The sequence below is a fragment of the Phodopus roborovskii genome, unplaced genomic scaffold, assembly GCF_943737965.1.
Source record: "Phodopus roborovskii unplaced genomic scaffold, PHOROB, whole genome shotgun sequence".
Classification (NCBI taxonomy): domain Eukaryota; kingdom Metazoa; phylum Chordata; class Mammalia; order Rodentia; family Cricetidae; genus Phodopus; species Phodopus roborovskii.
In genome coordinates this window covers 410,781-430,743 of record NW_026126511.1, presented here as the reverse complement: position 1 = coordinate 430,743, position 19,963 = coordinate 410,781, and the positions used below count along the sequence as shown (strand labels likewise).

At 39.6% G+C, this 19,963-nt stretch overlaps 1 protein-coding gene across 2 annotated transcripts in view; it reads right to left on the bottom strand.

Annotated features, from left to right (window-relative positions):
- Positions 1 to 19,963, bottom strand: part of Fgf14 (fibroblast growth factor 14) — a 488,049-nt gene that overhangs the window by 168,093 nt on the left and 299,993 nt on the right. The window contains exon 1 of one of the 2 annotated variants that reach the window (XM_051195186.1): positions 170 to 1,029. The exons of the other annotated variant lie outside the window; for it this stretch is intronic. Coding sequence (XP_051051143.1) covers positions 170 to 362 — 193 coding nt within the window. The 5' untranslated portion in view covers positions 363 to 1,029. Of the gene's footprint in view, positions 1 to 169; positions 1,030 to 19,963 lie in introns of those variants that run through there. 2 annotated transcript variants of the gene reach the window in all.

Genomic DNA, 19,963 nt, shown 5'->3' with positions numbered 1-19,963 from the left:
CCCCGGGAAGGCGCTCTGGCGCGCTGGAGGGAGATCAGAGGTTTAGAGAAGGGTGGACAGAAACATGATGGAAGGAAGGAGCACGGGGAATCCTAAGCGGTTCTATCCAGGCAGTGAAATAACAGCCATCCCATCTGAGGCGCACCTCCCCACAGTAACCCACACAGACCTTGGCGCCGTAACCTGCGCTTCTTGAGGCCGAAGATGCGCACTTTGGAGAAGATATCCACCAGGTTGCCATTGCAAAGCCCGCGGTTCTTGCTGGGGCTGCTCCGCCTCCTGCTGGCAGAGGGCCGGTCCCAGTGCTGCTCCCGCGCCTGCCGCTTCTGGCGGATCAAGCCGCTGGCGATGGCCGCGGCCATGGTGGCCCAGGGAATGGGTCCCAGGGAGGGAGGGACAGAAGCAAGGGGAGCCTGGGGCACTGGAGAGGAAAGGGGCGGTGCAGACAGCTGCTCGCCCCGAGGGAAGCGGAGGGAGGGGCGGTCTGGAGGGGCCAGGGACAGAGGTGAGGGTGCTCAGTGCCCACTAGGACCCATCGCCCAGTCTGTTGAGCTTGGGCTAGGCGCGTAGATTCTCCTGGGACACAGCAAGGCCAACCCGGGGGACTGGAGGTCTCGGCTGCTTCGGAATCCAGAGGGCTGTGGCTGTAGGTCACCTCCTGTCGCTGGAGCCCTCTCGGGGTCGCCACCACCACTAGCCGAGCTTTCTTGCCCTGCCCACCTCCCGGGTGAGATCTTGGCAGATCGGAGGGCTTCCTTCCTGGACACAGGATGGAGGGGAGGACGACAGGTCCCCGCAGTGGCTCAGCACATTTGTGGGTCTCTGGGCGTGATGGGCAGGTCTCAGTGCCCAGCTCGAGCTGCCCTCGGGCAGGTGCGGCCACAGCCGTCTGCTCTCGGCTTCTGCCTGTGATTGTCAAGTGCTTTGGAAATCAGCATCTGGAGAGAGCAATCTTCTCCCCTGAGCTCTCTAATCAAAGCGCTCCATTCTTACCCACTAATCCCCTCCCAACTATGTGGTTTCCCTCCGATGTGTCTTCAGAAAGAAAATAAATAAAAACTATATGAAGCAATGGTTTAAAATAATAATAAAAAGAGAAAGGTAAATTGAATTGCAAGAGGTGGGATACCAAGACGTTGAGCCTGAGGATGTGGAATTGAAAGAATATCGGTGCGCTTTTGGTTCAGATGAAACTCGCATGTTTCCGAGGCTGCCACAGATTGGCTAGGGCTTGTAGAGTCCACAGAAAACTCTCAGCAGCAGTTGAAGGGTGAGATGGTTTCTGCTCTCTGATTAATCCCTCCAGCACCAAAGCATCCCCGCCTCTCGGGGAAGGGAAGAGGAGAGTAAGCCCTGGAGAAGGAAGCACCTCCACTTTTAATCTAGTCACCCAAACTTGTCATACTCTGCCTCTTGTTGCTGTGAAGGTTAGGTTTATAATTTTGAACCAGCAACAATGAGCAAAAGGAAGGGCCAGAGGAGAGGAGACAAATAATCTGTGCTGGAGTAGAACGGAGGAAATAGCTTCCAGCTCTGTTCCCCAGAGGGTGGAAGAGGAACTTTCAGCTGCCATAGTGGTCCTTCCTAGTGGCTGGATTAGGACGAATGCCAGGAAGAATGCTGAAGAACTCTTAGCACAAAGATTAGCATGGGGTGGAGAAATGCTGTTATCCTGAGTGGCATTCAGGATAACAAGAAGCAGCCTGTCTGAGGGCATTCCACCAAGAGCTGCCTTCCTTTGGTTTGTCTGCATGGACAGCACTGCCAGAGAGCAAAGCCACATGAGCTGAACTGAAATCCAAACATAACAGTTGATATCTCCTCCCTTCGGTACCCTGCCTGTGACCTGACAGCATTCTGTTTCAGACTATTAATCATAGAAAGTGACAAGAAAGGAAAGGCAGTTGGAAAAGAGAAGGCTGGGGAGAAGGTCTTCAGGATTTGGACAGTTGGTGGTCGTAGTCTCCAGGATGAATTCCAGTGACAGATCCAAGCACTAGAGTTGGATCCCCTCCCCCAGCACCCTTTGTGTTGCCCATCATCTTAGGAAGGTAAGGAAGAAGGAATGCAAAGATCTTCTCTGCATCCAGTGCAAACACAGAGGAAAACTGTTTCAGCACTCATTGGCTGGCCTATACAGATCTCTGGGAACTACTTGAGAGCTGGAAAGAAAACGTGCAGAATGCATGCATTGTCTGAAGCAGTTTTGAACAAAATTGCTTCTTTATGCTTCCTCCTCCTCCTCCTTCTTTTGGTCTGGGGAGTTGTCAGAGAGTACTACAAAACTACTAAGTCTCACCAACAGGCGAATGAGGGAAGTGCAGCCTGGGATGTATTCCAGGGAATCTGACTTTTGCTCTCCACAATTTACCCCTAGCCTTCCCTTGTATGCTGCTGTGGGTAGGAACATTTGCTGTAATGGGAATGCAGAGATTTGGACCCGGTGAAGGCAATATCATGTTTAGGATGATATAGTTTTGTTTTTGTTTTGTTTTGTTTTGCTTTATTATTAAGAGGCATGCCTAAAGCTTATTTCTATCACTTGGCTGTTACATATACAAGTGCCACAATTATGAAGAGCAATATTTTAGAGATGCTTTGTAAGAAATTTGAATTGCTTTGTCACCCATGAGTTTAAAGGGGAGAACTGAGGGGGAAAAATAAGAATTTATTTTGACTGTATTTGTAAAACAGTGTTATGCCTCATAAAGAGAGAAGATGGTCTACAGAGAGATGAACAATGCTGGTAAAATGAAGATAGAAGTATTGCTTTACTTTACCTAAATTTCTGTGGCGGGGGGGGGGGGAGCTGCTGAAAGTTGTTACTGTAAAGAAGCCATTTGGACATTTGAAAAGTTCTGCTTTGGAATTTTTGATTGACTTCATGATTTAAAAACAAAACAAACAAACAGATTTACCTAAAGGTTCTTGTAGTGGTATCTTTTTTCTCAGAGAGTTGGCTACAACTCCACCAACCTTCCTTGTTGGTTTATTACGTTGAATGGGATTAAGCTTCTTGTCATTGCAGCTATGTTAATTGCTTTCTTTCTAAGGCTGAATTGATTTCACCTAAATCTTAGAACAGAGCATTCCCCAGGGAATGTAGATTTGGTGCTTCCTAGGTCAGCCAGTCTCCTACCTTTCCACAAGCTCCAGAGAGTTTGCCTTTCAGTACCACGGACAGGAACCCTGACCAAGCTCAAGAGAACTGTAGTAGTCTGTACCAGTCTCTAAAAAGCTCCTCTCTTCATGGGGAATGTGTTCACAAGGTCCTTTTGTGCACCAGGGATACATCCTGGTTCCATTGTCTCAGGTCCCTTAGACTGCTCAGTCCTTCAGGCTGAGACCCATATTCAGGGGGTCCTGAGTCAGTCCCATGCTGGATTCCCAGCTATCAGTCTGGGGGCCGTTAACTCCACCTTGTTCAGGTCAGCTGTCTCTATGTGTTTCTGCAACCTAGTCTTGTCCTCTCCATCTGCATCTGGGTCCTACATATGGAACTGTGCGGGGATGGGAGGGGAGGGTGGTCAGGGTGCAAGTGAGAGGGCAGAGAGGATAAAAGGGAGGGAGGGAGAGGGAACTGGAATCGACATGTAAAATAATAAATTAAATAAAAAAAATAATAATAAAAAGCTCCTCTCTTAAAAGTGCTCTCTCTCACTCTCTCACTCTCTCTTCTCCTCTCCCCTCCCTCTCTCCTTTCTTCCTTCTTCCTTTCTTTCAGACGGAAAGGAAATTAATCATTAATCATCACAGCTTCCAATGACAGTAATAACACACCTCGAGATCGAAGCTTTTCAGCTCTTGGATACAGGAGAAGTACCCTGCTTGCTCTATTTTTCAGTACAGATGCCTGTCGAAGTGCCTGGAGCAGAGACTGGAGAATCTGGAGAATCTCGGGGTCTATTCACACAGTGAAATTTATAGAAACTACAGCAGTCCTCTCTATTTGAAGTGGCTTTGTATTTCAAGGGAGCTTAAAGCACGATAGGGTAATCAAGGTCTTTTAGCTCAACCCTAGCATTTGCCTCTTCCATCTCCCAAAGGCTGCTTGGCTGTTTACAGATAGAGATAAGTGAAAGAAAACGCAAGAGAGCCATCTGCTGTCTTAAACTGTGATAAAAGGCAGTGCAGAGCTGGAGAGAAACCTGGTTTAGGGCGGTTGCACAGAGTTTTTAATTTCACATTTGTCTTTATATAAAGCAAAGAGAAAATTGGGAGGGAAGGAAGGAGGGGGAAGAGGAGGATGAGGGGAAATAGAAGAAGGGGAAGCAGAGAACAGGGGAGAGGAGAGAAGTGATTTAGGAAAGGGGTTTGTCTAACAAAGCTCTTAGGAGTGTTCTTGGTTCTTTAATTTGCTGTAGCTTCTTAAATGTATACTGACCTCCAAAGTCAGTTTAGTTTCTTTCTACTTCAAGTTTTACATCTTTTAAAAATAGATATCAGATTCTATTCAATTCTGGTAAAAGTGCAGACTCTTTTGCACTGCCTGGCTATCTTAAAGTACACAACAAATAAATGTCAGCTATTTAGTACAAATCCCTAGACCATAAACACATACTTTGTACATTCTTTTCTAATTCCAATGTTTTTAATACCACAACATATATTTTCAGTACATTTTGTCACTTTCCATTAGTCAATATTGAGTGGACTTGTGAACTTACCCCTCTACTTTCATGCCTCCAAACTGCTGTTCTAAATGTTGTCTTATCTCTCAGATGTTAGAGTCTGTGAGTAGTAAATACTCCTAGCACTTAAATTACCATAGGAACACCACTCTGTTGGAAGGCAATCGATTGTTCCATTATTTTGTGTCTTTTAAGTTTTCTAGAATATGCATGGTTCCCATTGGCCTGTCAGTCAACATTTGTTCTTTTCTCGGCCTGCAAAGTTTTAACTGCTGGATACCCACACTCACCCTTGCAATGTAAAGTGTTGGCTAAAATCACAAATTGAGTGAGGCTAATTGACTGTCTGAACCCTTAAGCATTTCATTTATACTCAGCATAATTTTGTCCCAACAATTGTCATTATCAATAAGGTATTTGTGGGAATTCAATGAGGGCCCGTATATTAAACACTTAAAGTAGTATTGGTCACACAATTGGGATTCAATAAATAGTAACTATTATGATCACTTAACTTGTCATCACTAGTTAGTCACATATTCAATTGATTGAGTACTGATTGAGAGTCAACAATTTTTATTTATTTATTTATTTATTTATTTATTGGGTTTTTTTTAGACAGTTTTTATCTGTATTGCTTTAGCCTGTCCTGGAACTCGCTCTGTATACCAGACTGGTTTTGAACTCACAGACAACTGCCTGCCTCTGCCTCCTGAGTACTGGGATTAAAGCATGTGCCACCAATGCCCGGCTGATAGTCAATAAATTTTTAAATTATAAAGAAAAACAAACTGAGACTTGGACTCTACCCTCAAAACCCTACAGTCTAGCATAGCTCTTAACATAGACCTCTTTTCTGAAAAACAAAACAAAAAACAAACAAACCAAAATTTTCTCACTATTTATTTTATCATGATCTCCAATTAATACACCAATGCATGCCTATAAAAATACTTCCACAAAGTTGGCATTAATATGTAACGTCTGTTAACTGAAGAACAAGCTAGATTGTTATCTCTACAAAGATGTACAATTCTTTTCTCATTAGTATGGTCAGCATTAAATCCTGTTTTTTCTTCTTAACCCTGGTCTTCATTTACTCTTTCTTATCTCTAGAAAAGCAATTACTTTCTTGTTCTTCTGGCCCAAATCTTTGGAACCATACTAGACTCATTCTTTCTGTAAACCCCATATATACTGGTGCTGGAACTATTCATCTTATTTTCAAAATATACATATAATATGGCCACACTCGTTGCTGTCACTTCAACATACTCACCTTTTCACCATATTAACCACTGAAGTAGTAACCTAATGGGTTCCTTGGGATTCACTGTGCTCTGCTTTGCATAATTCAACACTGTGGTCATAACATTGGAGACAAAATTTAGATTATATCACAACCTTTTCAAAATCCTGCCTTGTGCATATCTGCTGCCTTCATTTCTTTCCAGATATCCTATTATCCTCCTTTGCTCATTAATTGTTGTGCTCATGGCAAAACTGTTATATTCTGCATTCAATCTGATGCTCATCATCATAGATCTACATGTTTCCTCACAATGCTATATTTAATCACAGTCTTTAAACACAACCTCTTTTTTTTTTTTTTTTTTTTTTTTGATGGATCCATAAAGTCTGCACTATTTAGAAAATTTTCTTGGAGTCCTTTGTTTATTTGACCCATTTCCCCCATTTTAAACATTAGCCTGGAAGAATACAGATTCTTCCTCTCTAATTATTGTCACATGCATACCCACTCAGTGCTTCACAAGTAACTAGAGACTGACCTTGTAGTACTCTGGTGAAGAATCATAGCTGCCTTTTACCCTTGTCCAAATAGTCTGCCTGAGGCTAAAGTGAAGAGAGAGCTAGCAGATAAGAAACAAGTAACTAGCGAACAACATTATATCAAATACAGAGTCTGTATTTGGGGCTGGCGCGGTGGAAGGACAAGACCAGCGGCGGGCAGAAAAGCCTTACTCCTTACACTACTCTGCTGAATAAAAAAAAAAAAAAAAATGGAATCTTGAAATTTGCAGGTAAGTGGATGGAACTTGAAGAAACCATCCTGAATGAGGTAACCCAGTCACAAAAAGAGGGACATGGTTTGTACTCGCTCATATATGGATTTTAGACATAGAGCAAAGGATCACCAGCCTATAATTCACACTGCCAGAGGAACTAGGATACAAGGTGGATTCTAAGAGTTTCATATAAGGTCCCTCACAGAAGGGGAAAGGGACAAGTTCTCCAGAGCACATGGGGAGTGGGGGTGGTAGTGAGTGGAGAGGGAACTAGAAGAGAAGGGAAGGAGAAGAAAACATGTGGGACTAAGAAGATTGAGTCAGGGTAGGAATAGAAAACAGAAAAGAGAAAGAGAGGGAGAAAGAGAGAGAAAAAGAGAGAGAGAGAGAGAACATAAAAGAGGGAGCCATTATAGGATTGAAGAGAAAACTGAAACTTAAAAATGTCCAGAGACCTACAAGACTACTCCAACTAACAATTTGAGCAACAGTGGAAAGGCTACCATAAATTCCCTTCCCCGATAATGAGATTGATGATGACTAACTTATCCACCACCATGGAGCCCTCATCTAGTACCTATTGGAAACAGATGCAAACACTCACAACTAAACACTGAGCTGAACTAGAATCCAGATGCAGTGAGTGAGGACAAGACCATGCTGCAGAAACACATAGAGACAGCTGACCTGAACAAGGAGGAGCTAATGGGCCCCCAGACTGATACCTGGGGTTCCAGCATAGGACTGACTCAGACCCCTTGAACATGGGTCTCAGCCAGAAGGACTGAGCAGTCTAAGGGACCTCAGACAGTGGAGCCAGGATGTATTCCTGGTGCACAAAAGGACTTTGTGGGCACATCGCCCATGGAGGGATACTGCCTTATCCTAGAGACAGGAGAGAAGTCTTAGTCCCTACTTCAAATAACTTGACAGATTTAGATGACCCCTCTCAGAGGGCATCACCCTACCTGTGGAGTGGGGGAGGGATGGGAGGGTAGGGTGGTCGGGGTGCATGCGAGGTGGAGAGAGAGGGAAAGAGGAAGGGAAGGATGGAGGAAGGGAGGGAGGAAGGGAACTGGGATCAATATGTAAAATAAAAGTGAAAAAAAAACAAAAATATTATATAAAATAAAATCCTGTCTTTGTGACACAATAGATGGCACTTGAAGACAATGTGTTAAGTAAAATAAGTCAAGCACAGAAAGAAATAATGCATGCTGTTAAACATCTGTGAAAGCTAAACCCCTTGACCTAAAAATGGAGGTGCTTTGCAGCATGGGAGAGCAATTACAAGATCCACAAGTCTGATATATATATATATATTTTTTTTTTTTACAAAGAACTGCAGAGAGGTCAGGAGATCCAAATACAGAGAAATCACAAGTATGAAAAGAAGACAGGGATACTGATTGCTGACAAGATCACTACACTTTGTCTACATGTATTGTGTTATCATGTGGCACATAAGTATGTATAAATTGTTTTACAATAAAATAGGAAAGCATATATTTTGAAGAAAATGTTTAAATAGAAATTAGCAGTAGAGGATATCTACCAGTTGCAATTGTTTTCATTTTTAACTAAGACTATGCCCAATGCCTCTAGATTTATAAAACTTCTAAACAATGCCTTGCTGTATTTTGTGAAGAGGATATCATTATCCCAGCTTAATAGTTGAGAGAATTCAATAATGTTAAATGATCATCAAATCTGCTCTGTTGGAAAGTCACAGAGCAGAAACATTTGTTTTCTCTCCGACAGTATCTGTCATCCAGAAGTCAGTTATTTGAAATCAAACCATCTGTTAGAGAATCAAGTACAGAATAGTAATTTACATCTAGAATCTTAGTACTCCTTGCATTCCGAAGATATATAAATATGTGATCACTTCTGAATTTTATATGAAATATTCATGTGTATTTTCATAGTATCAGATTTACAGATTTCATTTATTAAAGGGATCTTTGACCAAAATAAGAATAGAAACCCATAACCCTAAGTGGGTGGAGGTGAAGAAAAATGAACACACAACATCTAATACTATGCTTTCTCAATCAGAAAGTGAAACATATTTATTGATAGGTAAAATGTATAATGCAACGTTAAATTCAAGATCTTCTAATCTCAACAATAAACCTTTTAACCACAATTTCTCTGTTATTTGTGAAAATTATCTTGAACTTTTTACAACCTATTTTTGAAACAATTTAACAATTAGGGATTTACAGTTGAGGTAAAAGGCCAGAGTGGAAGATCATACTCTTAATGTTATGATATGGAAGTCCATGAAGGAATTGTGTCCTACATAGTCTCTAAAACCTCTGTTACTCAAAGATTGCTTTCCCCTAAGTAACATTTTGTCTGCTCTAATCTCCAGAACTAATTCTTACCTTAGTGTACAAGGCTTCAGCAAATCTAGCTAAATACTAGAGCCTCTGGACTGGTAAAGTTGCTATTAATCTATCTTGACCTTGTGAGCTCCTTCTGAAAGTTATGTGTGAAAGTAGCTTTCAGTGTACATATAGTCAGGAAGTGTTAAAATCATGAACTGATTGAGCCCTTATTCCTGATTCTAGTTGCTACCTTGTTTCAAGCACTGAAAATCAAGGTTGCATCCCTAAATCCCATTCCCATGTGTTTTTAAAAGATTATATTTTACTTTTAAGTAAATGTGTATGTGTGTCTATCTGTTTAGGGGTAAAGCACAAGGATGCAGTTGCCCAGGGACCACACAACTGATTCCTCTGGAGATTGAGTTCCAAGGGACTGTGAGCTGTCTACCATAGTTGATGAGAACCAAAGAGCAGTATGTTCTCTTAACTATGGTACTCTCTTGCTTTTAGTATCTAAGTTTCCCATGGGATCTGTAAAAGGAGTCTAGCAGTCATAGCTGCTTACACAATATACAGTTATTTTCTTAGTGTCCTTGGAGATCAGAGTGTCAATTTAGTTTCACTGGGCTAAATCAAGATATTGGCCTTGACTTTTGAAAACACTGAATAGAGATTGATGTGTTCTTGCTTTCTGGAAAATCCTCTCAAGAGCATCTTTATTCAGGGTCTCATGGACCATTCTTTGTGTTACTCCAACTTCTTGGTTCCGTTATCACATTCCCTACTATTGACCCTATTGCCTCTTTCATTATAAAAATATCCATGGTTTCATTTGGTTCACCTGCTCAATCCAGAATTCCTTTTTAAGACCTATTACACAGTAACATTTACAAAATTAATTTTACCAAATAGTTACATGTCCATAGGTTTCCAGGAAAAGGATGTGTACAAATTTGAGAGGCTGTTATTCGGTCTATCACAGCTACCCTCTACCTCTCATATGGGAACATATAACTTGGCTTAGCACTATACAGCCACTTACCCATGAGTACCTCATTTAAAATGAGTACCTCCTGTTTTGTATCAGCTTAATTGTTTATTTTAATAACAGTTGTTCATTTGTATGAATCTCTGATTACTGTCTTCTTTTGTCTTTCTGAGTGCTCTACCCATTTCCCAGAATGTCTTGTGATCAATTGCTGTAACATCTTGGGTAATACATGCTTACTAGAATATCTTTGTATTTTAATTGTTGCATTTTTCAGGAGAAAATGTAGCAGGACACAGCAATTCTCTGCAGTTGTGAAAACAGAAACATTATGCTATTCTGTGTATTTTGAGAACACATTTTTCTGAGCTCTACAGAAATCAATCCATGAAGAATTTAATTTCTTGAATTTATAACATGGTTTTCATGAGATTTAGGGCCATAGAATTAAACTAAATACAGCTACAGGTAAATGTGATACTCTACACCTATGGCTATCACCAAATGAAAAATATTGATTCTGAAAGTCCTTTCTCCCTCTTCCATTTTCATTTCTTTTTAATAATGTAGCTTTAGAGATGGTAGTAGACAATTTAGTCTTCCTACTCAGAAATTTAGACTGTAACTTAGGTAAGAATTTACCTTTACTAGTTAGACTTGAAGGCAAATGAAAGTTATCATTTGACAAAATGGAACAAAAGAGTTATTTCTTAGATTATGCATGCATGCTTGTACACGTGTGTATGTGTGAGAGAGAGAAAGAGAGAGAGAGAGCATACATACAGAGTCAGGGGCAATTTATAGAAACTTTGTAATTTTATGCAGAAGATACCACAGGAGGCTTTAAATAAAACAAACAAACCAAAAAAAAAAAAAAAATTATCAGGTCCTGTGGTGGTTTGAAAGAAAATGGTCCTAAAAGGAAGTGGCAATAGCAGGAGGTATGGCTTTGTTGCAACAGGTGTGGCCTTTTAGGGGGAAGTGTGTCACTGTGAGGATGGGTTTTGAGGTCTCCTATGTTCAAGCTACTCTAATTGTGGCAGGTAGTTCACTTCCTGTTGCCTGTGGATCAAAATGTAGAACTCTCACCTCCTTCTCCAACAACATTTCTGCCTGGATGCATCTATGCTTTTCCATGATGATATTCAATTAAACCTCTGAAAATTTAAGCCACCCCAATCAAATTTATGAGTGTCCATGGTCATGGTGTCCCTTCACAGCAATAGACCCCCTATCTAAAACAGGTTCCTCAAAGAAGTTCAGGTTTAACATATCTCTTGCTCACCTGTACCTACATCTCTCTAGTCATTAGTGTGTTATTCTTTGTTCCTTCTTTTGAGACCCACAGATATCTGAATCTGGCTTTCATAGATAACAGTAGAAAATGCTTCAAAGAGGCCTTTGGCTATGAGTTGGAAATAGCAGTTACTATTTTTCTTGTTTTCCTTCATATGTACATTTATGCTTATATAAAATATTCAAAATCATACATATGACAGTCAATGGATCTCTCCAAGCCAATAGGGATAAACTGTTCAAACAGAGCTTTTATTCAAGCTGTTTCGTGAATTCACTCAGTTGTGCTAAGCCAGCTTGTCTGCACCGAGCTTGTGTTCTCATCTTCATGGAATGGGCTTAGTGATGCTCTCAAGACATTTGGCTATAGCAGGACCTGTTTCAGATTAATTTATGTCAGAAATATTTTACGACAAACAGGAAACAGCAACACAATATCCTTTAACAGCAAAATTTAGGAGTTAGTCATATTCGGCTCATAGTCAGAGAAGACACTCAGAAACAAGGGTAATAATTTCATAGTCCTCCAGGGTCAGCTTTCATGACTATCTTGTGTCTTTTTAAGTAATTCAAAAGGAACAATCCACAAATTGTTCTTACCCCTTGTTACTACATTCGTGCCTACCAGGAGTGGTCAGCTCTTCTGCCTCTAAGGATTTTTCTTTTCCCAACTACTCCCAGCCTCTCCTGCTCAGAGTTCCCCACTGTAGTACCTCTGCTTTTGTGAACCTGGAACACCTTGTGCATAGTTCACTTTCTTGTCACTTCTGGAAGGAAGAAAACAATGCTAAGCTGACGTGCTGGACTGAGATCCCTGTGAATCTCCACCTGCAAGTAGAATCTACAGATTTTAACCCCATTTTGTTCCTTCATTGATAGTAATGAAGGTGAATGCAAAATAAAATCTCATTACCTAATCACAAAATAATAACTGAGAGACTTTTCTATTAAAATTACTGAAAGCTAATAAAAATGGCTACAATATAAAAGCCCAAAACATCCTAAATTTGTGTGTTCTTGTATCAATAACCATGTGTTTACATATAATTTATACTTTTGACAAGCAGAAAAATCACCACTCATCTTAATTCCTTTTATTTTTCAATTATAATCATTTAAGGTCAGTAATTAAAATCTTAATCTGTTGCATTACAGTATCCTTCCCCATGTAAAATGAGGACAGGAACTCACTTTAGGGATTACCTGAACTAACTGCCTAATCTTACTGATCCACAAACTTGAGTCTTCAGGGTGAGTAATTTGCTAAGGTCACAAAGCTATCTGGAAGCAGCCATGGAACTTAATTCTAGCTGGATGACATCCTGTGTTGTACACATACTTCCCTGTCACAAGTATGCACTTGTCAGTAGACTTTGGCTGCACTGAGTCACAGTGGTCATTTTTGTAAGCTCCTGAGAACACTTCCAGAACATAGCTATCCTGCCACCTTTCTTTTAAATCTTAAACAACATCAGGTGGGGAATTGCTTCATCTGATATTTGCAAAGTAACCCTCTCTCAATCAATGTAATCACGAAAATATAATTTTCATAAAGACAGACATCTTGTTTATATATCTTCCTGCTGTTCATCCATTCATTAATTCATTCAGTTATACAATGTGGTGAGCATTGCGTTCCCATCCCTAGACTAAGTATTCAAACAATAAGAAAATAATGTAAAGGACAACTGCATAGGATAGTGAGACTAAGTAACAGAGGGTTATCCAATGAAAAATGTCACTTCTGCCCACTACAGCCCAGAAAAGATGTCAGGGAAACAATATCAAATAGAACTAAGATTCAATAGATGAGAGGAAATTTCTAGGTTGACAAAGGAGGAAAAGACCATCAAGCATAAATTAGAAAAAAATTAAATCCCAAGTTATAACACACACAGCTTTCTAAAACAATCATGTAATAATTCATGAAATACCTACCAATGTTATCATGTAGGTCAGCAAAGATATTCACTTACTCAATTCCTATTTTCATGCCATCCTGTACTTAGAATGACCTCCATTATACATTTTTGCTAATAACTGAAATACATTCATTGCATTTAAATATACAAAATCTAACCCATGTGCGTGTGTGTGTGTGTGTGTGTGTGTGTGTGTGTGTGTGTGCGCGCGCGCGCGTGTGTGTGCCCACACACGCACACGTGAAATATGATTATATATAAAAAAACAAATTTGTAAGTAAAGTATAAAAAGTATAAATAGTGTTTGTCAGTGGATGGTAAACTATAGCTTTCTCTATTTTTTCATCTTTGTGTGCTTTCCCTGATTCTTGAAAGGAATGTATTCTGCCTGTATAATAATAAATATTGATTTTTTTAAAAGAAAGATGCTGATTTGTAAGAATCTAAAGAGGGTAAATGATGCAAAAAGGATCACTAGAGAGCTGAGCATACTTGTGCTGATGAGAAATCCTAAATTTTATATAATAATATTACACATTTAACGTGAGACATTATTCCACTTATATGGTATCAAAAGTTTTGCATTGGGAATTCTTAAATGTCAGAATATTTCCTTTGCCCTTTTCTCTTTACAGTTGTAAAAACCACTGTTCCAATGAAATATTTATTTAAAATAAACTAAAGGAAAAAGAAGAAAACAAGATAGCTTTTATCCTTAAAAATTGCATTTACATAAGAGAAGCTTCAGTCTGGCTGTGTATAAGTCATAAGTTGGGGGTTTCAAAAGGCCTCAAATCAGAAAGTACAAATTTAATTTCCTGTGCTAAACTATTATTCTCCACATAGTGGTACCTCAGTTCCTAGGTAAACAAGTTCATTTTATTTCTGTCACACCTATGTCACCATATTCTGGTACAAATGCTTTATTGATAAACACAAAAATAAACCTACATCTCTGTGATGCCCAACTTTGATAATATTCCTTTGATAATGCTCTGATTAGAAAATCATTTGGTGATTTTTCTTTCACTTAGAAGGATGGAACCACCTGCTGAGTGTTCCTCCTCCCTCCTTGACTGGTTAATGGCCACAGGGCTTTATTTACTTCATAATAAGAAAGTGTGCTACATTGTAGCAATTTTTTGTACATTCACATGAATTAAAATACACATACACAGAGAATTAAAACAATACTGCCAAAACCTCCAAATCTGTCAAAGGCAGTAACAGTGGCATCCACACAGAGGCCCTAACACCACTGTTAAATTCACAGATGTAGTTCTTTGTTCCAGAAACTAAGTGAAGACTGATCGGACTGCAACTTACTCTATTATTTACTCTAATACTCTAATAATTTAACACTAGAGTCTTGCTTTCCAGTTTTCAGAATGTGTGATGCAATTCTTTTTTATAAAATCTTTATTTCTCCAAAAGTCCCTGTCATTTTTATCTTAGAATTCCCTTTAAAACAAACCATTTTCCCTCATCTGCATGAAAAATCTTTAAATATTGTTTTTCTGAAAACCATACTCTGTTAATTTCTAGCCTTCTGTTTTTTTTTTTTTTTTTTTTTTTTTTTTTTTTGAGCTTTTAATGTCATTATTTATCTATCCCTTAGAGCTGTCATCAAGTATGTGCAAAATCTGCCAGTCTTTCCCACTAGTCTCTGGCACCCACTTAGTGAATTAGTTTCATTTTGCCCTCCATGGTTGGCCTTGTCTCTCACTACCCAGGTCTTTATATGCACCTTCAGAATTCCTTCAGTTTTCCTCTAGACTGTTTTCACTGACAATTCAATCGGTAGTTCACATTCTGTTTCTTTGTCATGAGTCTACATGTCAGAGTCTACATTTATATTTTCCCTTAAATCACAAACACTAATATGTCAAAATGAAATTTCACTTATGGTCATCTTAAAAACAGAGGACTCTGCTGCCTTCTCTGCTCTTATACCCTGTGTGAAAGACGATGGAGATTTTCAGGTCCACTGACTCAGAGACTTTGTTTCCTGCCCTGCTGATCACAATATCCTCTCAGCCTACAGAAGCAATGAGATAAAGGGATTCAGGGTGACTGAAAGGCTGGAGTCCCCAGGGAAAGCAGTGAAAATATGTACCAGAGAGACACATGGTACATGAGTTCTGGTGGTTCTGGGGCCTTCATGGTGGCAAGCACTTGAAACACTACTAAGCCACTCTGAACTTGCCCTATGTCACCCCTAAGTCTCTTTTGATCATTGACTATTATTAATTAGTTTATTTTTCAAGTCCAGCATACACCTTTTTGTGCCTCTCTGTGTGTGTGTTTCTAGTACAAAAACCTCAAAATGATAATTGAGGCCAGGTTCAAATTTTGAGATCATAGAAATAATTGAAGATATTACATGATCAGAAGAATTTTTGTGAATATACATCTTTCATATATTAATTTGTAATCTAATTATGCAATTACCACCCCTGGCATGTGAAAAACAATATTCTTTAATGGAAAAGTCTTGTCCTTACTTTGAGCCTATGAAAAAGAGCTGTGTAGCCCTTTTCTATTGTTTTTTTAAAAGGAAATAACAAGAATATAGAAGACTGAACTTACAGCTCTAAGGGCACATGTGATAGGGCTGGAGGTGAGTATTCTAAAGTGAAATAGTCATTTGTTCCAACCCACATTTACAACCATTAAAATGTAACTAACTTTAAAAATAAAAACATTTAGTTTGAAGAATTCCAGGTGTAAAAAAGCAGGTTCTAATATCATACTTCACAACTAGCGTGTGTGTGTGTGTGTGTGTGTGTGTGTGTGTGTGTGTGTGTGTGCGTGTGTTTGCTTGTATTTTAGCTCAGCATTTAACATGGGTTTGCAACAATGAGGAAGAGAAAATCCCAGTTGGATAATTAAGTCCACCTGCATGAGCCAAAGATAGACGCTATAGTGCTGTGAGAAGCTCTGCTCCTCTCTCAGTTGTCTCATATAACTTAATTTAGGAGTGCTTTTAGCTACACATTCCCAAACTCCATCTCCCCCTACTGATCACATGCAGAAGTGACCTGGTTACCTTCAGCAACATCAGTGATATCACATGCAGTTTTCTACTCTCTTAAAAAGTGACTCATTTTTAACAACTCCTAACCTGTCTGGACAACAGCAGCCTTAACATGAACCAAAATTATGCGTTCTATTTTTTCCTGGTAAGTTTGAATGTTTGCAGACAGATCCCATCTTCTGTCCACTACTCATGTTTTTTTATTCAAAGAGAAAATATCTGAGCATCAATAAGTAAAAATGTCCGTTGCCTTCTGGGGCCCTGCTCAGAGACTACTGAGGCCTTGGACTTGTGTACACACAAGAGAGTCAGTACAGAGTCTGCCAGCTTCCTGGTCCTGCCTCCATCCACTGGAGGACCCCAGCTTCCAGTGCCCTGCTGAGAGCCTCCTGAGGCCAGGGGACTGAGTGCAGTGTAACCTGTCCCATCCAGAGTCTGCAAATGCCCTAGTCCCACCACTGATGGAAGATACCATTCTGTAAATATGTTTTTCTTATTGGTTAATGAATAAAGCACTGTAGGCCAATAAGAAAGCAAGATAGGTGGGACTAGGAAACAAGGGAGTTTTGGGGACAGGGGAGGAGAGGATTCAATGTTTAGGACCAACAAGATAGAACTTAGATCCTCTCTCCAGTAAGATAAGACCATGTGGAAATACTTAGATTAATAGGAATGGGTTAAAATTTAAGACAGAGCTAGCCAATAAGAAATGCTAGTAACAGACCAACAGCTTTATATTTAATATAGCATCACTGTGTGTTATTTGGGGCTGGCATAGCAGTGGAACCAGGCCAGCGGGAAAACCTACTTATAACAAAACCACTGGAACAGGAGAGCCATTGGTGTACTGGATCTGCTTGCACCCACTGGAAGAGAACCTTGGTCCAGTACACACCAGTAGAGGGAGAGACCCCACCAGTATGCACTGGAAGTAGGGGGTGGATAGATGACAGTATAAGAACACAGTCAACAACAGAAAGATCAATATGAAGCCACCAGAATCAAGGGACTCCACACCAGCAAGACCAGAATTTCCAAACACAAATGACACAGAAGAGAGTGACCCTAAAAACAAATTCATGAAGATGACAGAGACTCTGAAAGAGGAAATGAGAAAGTCCTTTATAGAAATGGAAGAAAAGACAAACCAAAGTTTTCAAGAAACAATTCAAATAGTGCCAAATTTGAAAACTGAAATAGAGACAAAAAAAATATCTGAGGGAATGCTGGAAACAGAAAAACTGAGTAAATGATTGATCAGGAACTGCAGGTGCAAGCATAAACAATAAACAACAGAATACAAGAGATGGAAGAGAGACTATCAGGCATTGAAAGTACACTAGAAGATACAGATTCATCAACCAAAGAAAATCTTAAGTCCAACAAATCCCTAACACAAAATGTTCTGGAAATATGGGATACCATGAAAAGGCCAAACCTAAGAATAATAGGTATAGAAAAAGGTGATGAAACCCAACTCATAGAAGAAAACTTTCCCAACCTAAGAAAGAGACATGTAAGTACAATAAGCTTACAGAACACCAAATAGAATGAACCACAGAAAAAAACAAAACGACAACAACAGTGTACCTCGAGATCCAACGATTCCAATCTTAGGCACATACCTAAAAGATTCACAACAAGGAGATCTGTTCAACTATGTTCATAGCCGTATTATTTGTAATAGCCAGAACCTGGAAGCAACCTAAATGCCTCTCAACTGAAGAATGAATAAAGAAAATGTGGTACATTTACACAATGGAATACTACTCAGCAGGGAAAAAAACAATGAAATCATGAAATTTGCAGGCAAAAGGTTGGAATTAGAAGAAACCATCCTGAGTGAGGTAACCTAGTCATAAAAAGACAAGCATGGTATGTACTCACTCATGTATGTATTTTAGACATAGAGCAAAGGATCACCAGCCTACAATCCACAGCCAGAAAAGTTAGGAAACAAGGACCCTAAGAGAGACATATATTATTTCCCCTGAGAAGGGGAAAGGGACAAGATCTCCAGAGCAAATAGCAAGCATGGGGGTAGGGGAGAGGGAGTTAGAAGAAAGAGAAGGGGAGAAGAGGAGGGGAGAGGAGGATGTGAGAGAGAGCAAGAAGATTGAGTCAGAGGAAGAATAGAGGAGAGCATGAAAAGAGACACCATAATGAAGGGAGCCATTATAGGTTTAAGAAGAAATCTGGCACTAGGGAAATGTCCAGAATTCTTGAAGGATGACCCCACTAACAATTTAAGCGATAGCAGAGAGGCTACTTTAAATGCCTTTCCCTGTTAATGAGATTGATGAATACTTTATATGCCATTTTAGAGGCTTCGTCCAGTAACTGGTAGAAACACAGATTCACAGCTAAACACTGAGCTGAACTCCTGGAATCCAATTGCAGAGAGGGTGAGCAAAGGGGTTAAGTCCAAGCTGGAGAAAGCCACAGAAACAGCTGAGCTGAACAAAGGGGAGCTCATGGCCCCCAGTCTGATAGCTGGGAAACCAACATATGACCGACCCAGTCTCCCTTAATGTGCATCTATGTTAGTAGGAATGGGCAGTCTATGGGGCCTCTGGTAGTAGGTCAGCATTTATCCCTAGTATGTGCTTGGACTTTGTGAGCCCATTCCACACAGAGGAATAGTCTCTCTGCCTAGACACGTTGTTGAGGACTAAGGCCTTCCTCCAAATGATATGACAAACTTTGAAGATTCCCCCATGGAAGGCTTCACCCTCCCTGGAGAGCAGAAAAGGAATGGGATGGAGCTTGTGGGTGGTCATGGTAAGAGAGGTGGGTGAGGGAATTGGGGTTGACATGCAAAACAAGGTTGTTTCAAATTTAATTTTAAAATGTCATAAAAATAAATAAATAAATAATTTCTTCAGGAGAAGAATTTTATATAGTTGTTTGTGAATACATATTGGGTTAGATTGAATTGATGTTATAAATGTCACATCATTTTATTTTCATAAATTAATATGTAATTTACATATTATTTTGATTTTTGTAACTAATATCAGCATTGAATAACAATCAAAATACAGTTGTCTTTATATAAAAGAATATGTACATACATATATGTATGTATACTTTGACACACATTTTTAGACTTTTACTCTAAGAGAATAATTTGACCTACTACAGCTCACATATTCTAATGCTTCTGTAAAGTCATAATATCACCAAAAACCTCCTAATGTCTGACAGCACTGTGGCTGTTGCAGCCTCTCAATAAAAGGCATATATCTCTACAAAACTCCTAGTCAGTGGTTCTCAAGCTTTTTAATGCTGCAACCCGTTAATACTGTTCCTCATGTTGTGGTGATCCCAAACCATAAAATTATTTTTCATTGCTTTTTGCATGACTGTAATTTTGCTACTGTTATGAATTGCCATGTAAATGTTTTTGGAGACAAAGGTTTGCCAAAGAGGCCATGACCCACAGATAGAAAACAGCTGTTCTAAGTAATTGTGCAGCTGCAATGGCCAATTAGTCTAAAGATATGTTCAATGTGTTGTAGCTTTTCCTCCTCAGGTAAGATGTCTTTAATTTTTAGCAAGATATTTGTGAACACAGTATTAATCTCAAAAGATGAATTATCAATGGTCCTGGGAGGAAAAAAAATGGAATTGATAGTTTCAGACCTCAAACACCTATCAACCATTATGTGCAAGTCACAGAAGTAGGTTTCCAGCATGTAACACCTGATTTAATCATTAAAACCACAC